The sequence below is a fragment of the Myotis brandtii genome, unplaced genomic scaffold (genome assembly GCF_000412655.1).
Source record: "Myotis brandtii unplaced genomic scaffold, ASM41265v1 scaffold112, whole genome shotgun sequence".
Lineage (NCBI taxonomy): Eukaryota > Metazoa > Chordata > Mammalia > Chiroptera > Vespertilionidae > Myotis > Myotis brandtii.
Genome location: NW_005353838.1, coordinates 140,187 through 148,417, shown reverse-complemented (window position 1 = coordinate 148,417; position 8,231 = coordinate 140,187). Strand labels below are relative to the sequence as shown.

At 35.5% G+C, this 8,231-nt stretch overlaps 1 protein-coding gene across 6 annotated transcripts in view; it reads right to left on the bottom strand.

Annotated features, from left to right (window-relative positions):
* Positions 1-1,453: 1,453 nt before the first annotated feature.
* The window catches only part of LOC102243307 (sodium channel protein type 2 subunit alpha), a 127,061-nt gene continuing 120,283 nt past the window's right edge, over positions 1,454-8,231 (bottom strand). For all 6 annotated transcript variants that reach the window (XM_014545362.1, XM_014545376.1, XM_005857522.2 and 3 more), the window contains exon 27: positions 1,454-5,117. In XM_014545362.1, the coding sequence (XP_014400848.1) occupies positions 3,916-5,117 (1,202 nt within the window). In that variant the 3' untranslated portion in view covers positions 1,454-3,915. The remainder of the gene's footprint in view (positions 5,118-8,231) is intronic.

The following is an 8,231-nucleotide window of genomic DNA, read 5'->3' as shown; positions in this document are numbered from 1 at the left end:
AAAGAAAAAAAACACTATCCACGCAATCATTGTAACATTTACTTTAATAGCATCCTCTTACCTTTTTCATAGGTATTTTTTTCTTTAAAAAGAATTGGAGGAGAAACATGTTTTATTGTCTATTTAATATATTGACAACTGAACACAATTTTTCCCCTCTTACCTCTTTCTATCCCTTTCCCCCATAGTTTCTGTAGATATTAACAGTAAGAGATATTTTCCCCCGAGGATCATTCATAAACCATTCCCTCACATTTATTATACTATCCCACCTTCCTCTCCTTTTTCCCTATTTTTCTTCCCTATTCCTTCTCTCCATTTCATCCCCTCTCTATTTTTTTTGCTCCTTTCTTTTCTTTGTAAATTATTCTGTATTATACAGAGATCAGGAAAACAAGTGAGATGAGAGGTGTTCACGAATGGAGAATTTGAGAATGGGAATCTTTCCTGTTTAAATTCATGACTTGATAATGACAAATTGAATGTTTATTTTATGGTGGCGAGTGTAAGCTGCCTCCCATTGGCCCAGATTAATGGTTCTTACACAAGGCACATAGGATTCACCTGGATGGGGGAGGGGTATTTCATGAATCCATACTGTTTCCAAAACCAGCTCCATATTCACCTCATGCAGTATGTATGAGGGGTGGTTACAGTACCGTTATGTGTGTGAGTATGTATGTGTAATTCGAAAAGCTCTGTACACTATTCTTATGGAATCCCTTTCCCTCCAACTTCTGTCCTAGAAGAGAACCCCCAATATAAATGTATCAATGTCACACTACAAGACAAACACCCCCAAAGCCATTAATATTGGTAACCTCATTTGTACATGATGAGTTATATGAGTTATAATCTCTAAAGGGAACAGGTGCATTTTCTGTAGAACATATTTTCCTATTGGGCAAGGATACCATAAATCATTGACTCTCATTCCTTCATCTGAATCAGCACCAATGGGAGCCTTTAAAAAATTAGGTGCTTATGTCTGATCTCCTGAAATACGAGTTCTGGTGGTCTGGTCTTGGTTCATGCATTGGCATTTTTAAAAAGTGTCTTGGGTAATTATAATATGCAATCTGATTTGAGAAGCATTTCATAAACTGCTCATAATTAAATGCAAAAACCAATACTGTGTCATTGTTTGCGTTTTATGAAGTCTTCAGATCTAAGCTCACTTTGAATTTTTGGCAATTTAATTGTAGAAATAAATAGCTACTATATGGACTTTTTATAATGGCAATAGATAATTAAGGGTTAAGTGCACAAGTTCAGATGTGATAAATAAGAAATTTGGTAAACAGAAAAGAAACAAGATATCCTGAGTGAAAAATACTGAGAGCCCGAGGAAGAGATGGAAAGTAGATCAAGGACACATAGGGAAGAAACTAAAATGAAAAAGCGAAAAACAAAACAAAATAGTAGGTAGAGGGAAGGAGAAAGGATGCACAACTTAAAATGTTAGTCAAATTTTATTGATTTTTATAACTTTCCACTAACCAATACCATATCTAGGCTTTTGGCCTATATTTAAACTAGATATCTAGTACACTCTTCTTAATTAATTTCCATTCCATGAAAAAAAATTAAAGATGAATTATTATATTTCATGTGTATTCTTTACATTAATTTTTTCTGATTGATCATTTTTACATGATAGAAATTTACCTTTTAATGTCATTTCAAAGATAGAAACAAAGACAGAACAATTAAATACAAAAACAAAAGCAAAACCTTTATTCTTTTGGCTTGATTGTAATGTGGTTTACCGTTCTTTATGGTAATAGCATTTTCCTGCATGCATTTCACCAACACACTACAAGTCAATAGCTTTAGTATAAAGAATCTACATTTAATGTTGCTTGTGAAAGAAACACAAAATGTTTTGCTATAACTGGTAATATAATTTCACTATCTGATTCTGTGGGGGGAAAAAGCTTGGATCTCATACCATACCTGATACAGTTATAACGCCATGTGGGTTAATGAGAATAAGATCTACCTGTATAAACAAACACTAGAAAAGACTGATGATTTACTCAATATAAAGACTATGTGGAAACATCTGATCAAGCAATGCCAAGCATATCAACTGATCTTTCCTTAAGCCTTTTGATGATAGGGCATTACTTTGAAAGCAAATAAGTGTTGGACTTAGTCTGATATTTTTCTCACATTGAATTGTGTGCAAAGTTTACAGTACTAATAAAAAAGCAGAAATCTACACTGCATCTTAGTCTTTGTTACTTATTTTGTGAAGTGCCTTAATTTAAAAGTGCTAGGAACAGAAACTAACAATAGTGACTGTGACATCAACCTGAAGATACTCTTAATTTCTCATTTTATGTACAAAAGGCTGAAAATAAAATAAAGTGAACTTTTTACAGTATTTATATTTTCTTAGAAAACTCTAACCATATATTTTCAACAGATTTAAGCGGCTTGCAACATGTTTGCACAGTTGGGCTTTTTAACCATAGAGTGTTCAATGGAGATTGGAAGAATAAAAAGCAAGAAGCTCTTCTTTGCTGCTGCCTATTGCTTCATGACATGAAGAATGAGGTCTTGGTAGAACAACTGGTTTCACTTTACCACTGGCATATGGCTTCCCATATTAGACTTCTGAACAGTGGAAGGAGTAAGATACAGCAGCATAGGCGAGATAAACATGCAGCAGTGACAGCTTCAAACTATAATGGAACCAATTACATCATATTACCTGTTGAAAGCTGGCAAACTATACTTACTGTGGTACATATTTGATGCAAGAAATACTGTGCTTAAGTCATCATTTTTGTTTGCTCAAACATGCACCACTGGGTAAAATTACTATTTACAAAGCAGACTTTTATTTTTTTTTTTAAATTGACATATACACTGTCAACCTTACCAAGAGCAGAAAATGGCTAAACAATACTGCAGGAAAAAGCAGAATCAATTTTATAAAGTGGTGGTGGGGATGCTTTTTGGTCAGTTCAGGTTCTTAGAAAGGACTTGATAGAATAGTTTTATTTTATGCCAAAGGGCACTTATCAAAAATGTTATAGTCATGCTGCCGGGATTCTGAATGACTATGTAATGGTGTGTGTATATACATCTACATGTATATACATGCACATATACATATATACATATATACATGTACATATAATGAATTATGTAAAAATAAAACAGTTCTTTAATGCTTGTGAATTCTATGGAACATTTACAGGCACATTAAAATTTTTCTGGATGAGACACCTTAAAAACATGAATAGCTATTTAAGCACCTCAAAAATCTAAAAACATCCTGAAACAAGAAGTAAACTCTTTCCTTTTGTGATGTGATTTTTTTTTTCATGTGTGAATGAGAAGTGCAGCATGCCTTCATTTAAAATATATCATTATACAATAGAGAAATGTAAAGATTCCCTACCTTTAATCCCTCTCCCCAAACATAAACCCATTTACAAAAATAGTCACATATAATAGTAAACAACCTGTGAATTAAAACAAAAGAAAAAGCAATAAATTCACAGCGTACATTTTGTAGAAATATGGCAGGTGCGGCAGTTAAACATAAACAGTGGTGACCATTACTGTTATCAAGTGTCACGTGTTGAATTTACATAAAAATTTAACCTCCCTCCCCCCTTTAAATTGGTTCCTATAGTCTGAGTAGCCATTACATCTCTGCTCTTCAGCAGTGTCAGCTGGTTGTGAAAACAGAAACCTCCTGTCAATGCTGATTTTCTGGTTTGCTGAGTCCCAGTTGGCTGACCAGAGGTCCCTGTCTTGTTAGAGGCACTGACCTTAAGTATACATTTGTAAAAACAGTCAGTTTGGCATAGACCTCCTGTGGGAGTCTTGTTGACACTAATACATCACCATCACAGGCTGTAAACAATTGATCACAAAAGAAATATTGTTTCTTTTTTACTTTTTACTTTCCCTGATATCTTTCCCTTTGTCTTCCTTTTCTGATTTGTCTTTTTCGAATTTTTCTTTTTCCGGTTTGGTCACACTATCATAGGAAGGTGGAGATGTGGTAGAAGGTGTCACATCGGTTTTCTCTGGAGTTGAATTCTCATTTAGTTTATCAATAAGGATATCTTCTTTGATATCTTCTTTGATAGGTGTTCCGTGGCCTTCTTTGTCTTTCTTATATATAGCTGAAACCTTTTTAACTTTTTGCCTCAAGAGGTAGCATCTATAAGCCCTCTGGATAATGGTAGCAGACACCTCCTCTTGTTTGCGTTTCAAAGTGGTGGTGATGGGTTCATAGGAGACTTTGGATGGGTTCGATGCCATGAATCGCTCTTCCATCTGTACTCGAAGGGCATCCATCTCTCCACTCTCACCCAAAACACGCTTTGTAAAGGCAAATAAAATGTCGAGGCAGTGGATCCGGTCCCCACTGACCATGGGCAGGTCCATGGCAATGAGCTGAACTTTGTTTGGTTTTGCTACCAGAAGAGGAGGATCCAGGGCAGCTGCAAAATCTGAGAGCTTGGAGAACTCTATAAACTGGGTAGCATCGGGGTCAAACTTCTCCCAAACCTCGTAGAACATCTCAAAGTCATCCTCGCTCAGGGGCTCTGCACTTTCTTCAGTAGCAACACTGAAGTTCTCCAGGATGACAGCGATGTACATGTTCACCACAACCAGAAAGGATATGATGATGTAGCTAACAAAATAGAATATCCCGACAGATGGGCTGCCACAGTCTCCTTCAACTGAACTTCCTGGATGAACTTTTTTAGGGTCACAGTCTGGGGGTCCACTATTAAGAATAGGTGCTAGCAACCCGTCCCAGCCAGCAGAGGTGGTAATCTGGAACAGGCAGATCATGCTGTTGCCAAAGGTTTCAAAGTTGAACATGTCATCAATTCCAACTTCCCTCTTGACATAGGCAAAGTTGGACATTCCAAAGATGGCGTAGATGAACATGACCAGGAAGAGCAGGAGGCCGATGTTAAACAACGCAGGGAGGGACATCATCAGAGCAAAGAGCAGCGTGCGGATCCCCTTCGCCCCTTTAATCAGACGTAGAATTCGGCCAATCCTGGCAAGACGGATCACTCGGAACAGGGTAGGGGACACAAAATATTTTTCTATCAGCTCAGCCAGAAACATACCTGTGGAAAACCAAGAGACAACAACAAATATAGGGTTATATTTAACAGCAGCAAATAAAAGTTTACATTGCTAAGATAAACGTTAACTAGCTGTATAAAATGTGAACGTGAGAATTAGGTATATATCAGTACATACATTAACACACACATATATACACAAACAATCTGCAATATTTGTTCAGCAAAATAAAACTGGTATGTTTGGTGTTACAACGTGAACACCTTTCTACTAACTGAAGATATTAATAGCCATTTTTCCTAGTTTAAGAAAACCATCTATCAAAAGACGTACCCAACCACTGAAGGTCTAAATATGCCACAAAGTGTAGGGCAGACAAGCATAGAAATGGATTTATATTTCTAAAATACTAGTTCTAGTATTTGCATAAGAAATAATGGACAAAGCATGTGATTTTGGATCAGGAATATGAGAGTCTTTACTCTTTCGAGATGGCTGGGATGCATTTTATTTGGAAGGTATAAAATGGTGTACAGGGGAGAATCCCAGCTTTGGAGACAGGCATGCTTGGGACTGAATCCTGGCCCTCAATTTTATGTATTACTAAATGGTTATAATCCCTCATGTTATTGTTTTGTTGTTGTTGTTCTTATTCCTCAAATAGGCAGAATATTGTCTTAAATCTTTTGTTTTTACTTCTAACATCTCATTTAATGTCACATACATAAATAATTAGTATGTATTGAAGATAATGAATCTGTTTTGAATTTTTGAACAAATGTCTACTTCTGAAGAATATCACAAACCACAGAAAACTATCTAAACTCCGATAAGAAGCTTATATGCATATATATATATATATGCATGTATATAAACACACATGTGTACTATTCCAATTATCAAGGATATCTTATTTATGGATTACTTCCAGTGGTTTATATGTGTATGCATGTATGAATTGTTTATTAAAAGTCATACTTGTCTATATAACAGCAGTATGACTATCTAAAATAAGACAAGATGATACGTGAAAGCAGAAAAATAGAAATTATGTTTTTACACATTATTTTATATACAGCGTGCAATTAGAGAAATCATAAGCTGTTATATTTTTATTTGAGATTTCTGTATGAATGAGAAAAATTCATAAAAAACACTTTCAAAGTTGTATTTTTATTAAATTTATTGATGTGACATTGGTCAACATGATCATATAGGTTTCAGGTATGGATTTCTCTGTTACAAGATCTGTATATTGCAGCATGTATCCACCCCTCAAAGTCAAATATTCTCCTGTCACCATATATTAGGATCCCTTTCTGCCCCCACACCCTTCCCTCTGGCAACCACCACACTACTATTTGTGTTCATGAGTTTGTTTTATACCCCACATATGAGTGAAATCATATAATTCTTAGCTTTTTCTGACTGACTTATTTCACTTAGCATAATGTTCTCAAGGTCTATCCATGTTGTTGCAAATGGCAGTATCTCATCCTTTCTTATAGCTAAGTAGTATTCCATTGTGTTTGTGTTTATGTTCCATATCTTCTTTTTCCAGTCCTCTATTGAGGGACACTGGTTGTTTCCATGTCTTGGCCACTGTGAGTAATGCTGCAATGAACATAGGGGTGTATAGATCTTTGTGAATACATGATTTCAAGTTTTTTGGGTAATACCCAGGGAAGGGATTGCTGGGTCATATGGTAGCTCTATTCTTAATTTTTTGAGGAATAGTCAGACTGCTTTCCATAGTGGTTGTACCAGCCTACCTTCCCACCAGCAGTGAATGAGGGTTCCCTTTTTTCCACAACCTCTCCAACACTTGTTATTGCTTGTCTTATTGAGAATAGCCACTCTAACAGGTGAGAGGTAGTATCTCCTTGTAGTTTGATTTGCATCCCCCTAATTGCTAGTGAGGTTGAACATCTTTTCATGTATCTATTGGCCGTGCATATGTCTTTTTGGGAGAAGTGCACTTTCAGGTCCGCTGCCCATTTTTTGATTGGGTTGTTTGTTTGATGTTGAGTTTTATGAATTCTTTATATATCTTGGACATTAAACCTTTGTCGGAGCTACTATTTGCAAATATCATCTCCCATCTGGTTGGCTGCCTCTTTGTTGTTGTTTTTTTTGTCAGTTTCTTTTGCTATGAAGAAGCTTTTTAGTTCGATATAGTTTCATTCACTTATTTTTGCATTTACTTCCCTTACCTTTGGGGTCAAGTTCATAAAATGTTCTCTACGACCAATGTCCATAAGTTTGGTACCTAGAGTTTCCTCTTATTGTATGTAACTTATTTTGGGGGTCTTTGATCCATTTTGCATTAATTTTTCTACATGGGGACAAACTGTAATCCAGTTTCATTCATTTGCATGTGGCTTTCCAGCTTTCCTACCACCACTTGTTGAAGAGACTATCTTCACTCCAGTGTGTGGTTCTGGCTCCTTTGTTGAAAATTAACTGTCCATATACATGGTTTTATAGCTTGGCTCTCTATTATGTTCCACTGATATGTGTGTCTGTTTTTCTGCCAACACCAGGCTGTTTTGATTATTGTAGCTCTGTAGTATAATTTAAAGTCAAGTACATGATACTTCCAGCTTTGTTCTTTTTTCTGGATTGCTTTGGCTATTGAGGTTCTTTTGTGGTTCCATACAAATTTCATGATTTCTCCTATTTCTTTAAAAAAATTACATTGGGATTTTGATGGGGATTGCATTAAATATGTATATTGCTTTGGGTAATATGGCAATTTTCACTATGTTGAGTCTTCCAATCCATGAACAAGGGATATTTTCCATTTTGCTGTGTCTTTTTCAATCTATTTAATAATACTTTGTAATTTTCAGTATATAGGTCTTTCACATTCTTTTTAAGTTTATTCCTAGGTATTTTATTCTTTGGTTGCAATTGTAAAAGGAATTTCTTTTTTCATTTATTTTTCTGAAGTTTTGTTAGTACACAGGAAGGCAATGGATTTTTGCACATTGATTTTGTATCCTGTAGCTTGACTATCTTTGTTCATTGTTTCTAACAGTTTATTTTTATAAATTTAATTGAAACCACACACAAACATTCCTAAACCAGGACACATAGCTTAAATAAAGAGGAAAGAAGTATGAAATACCACCAAACAAAAACAACAGAAAGAA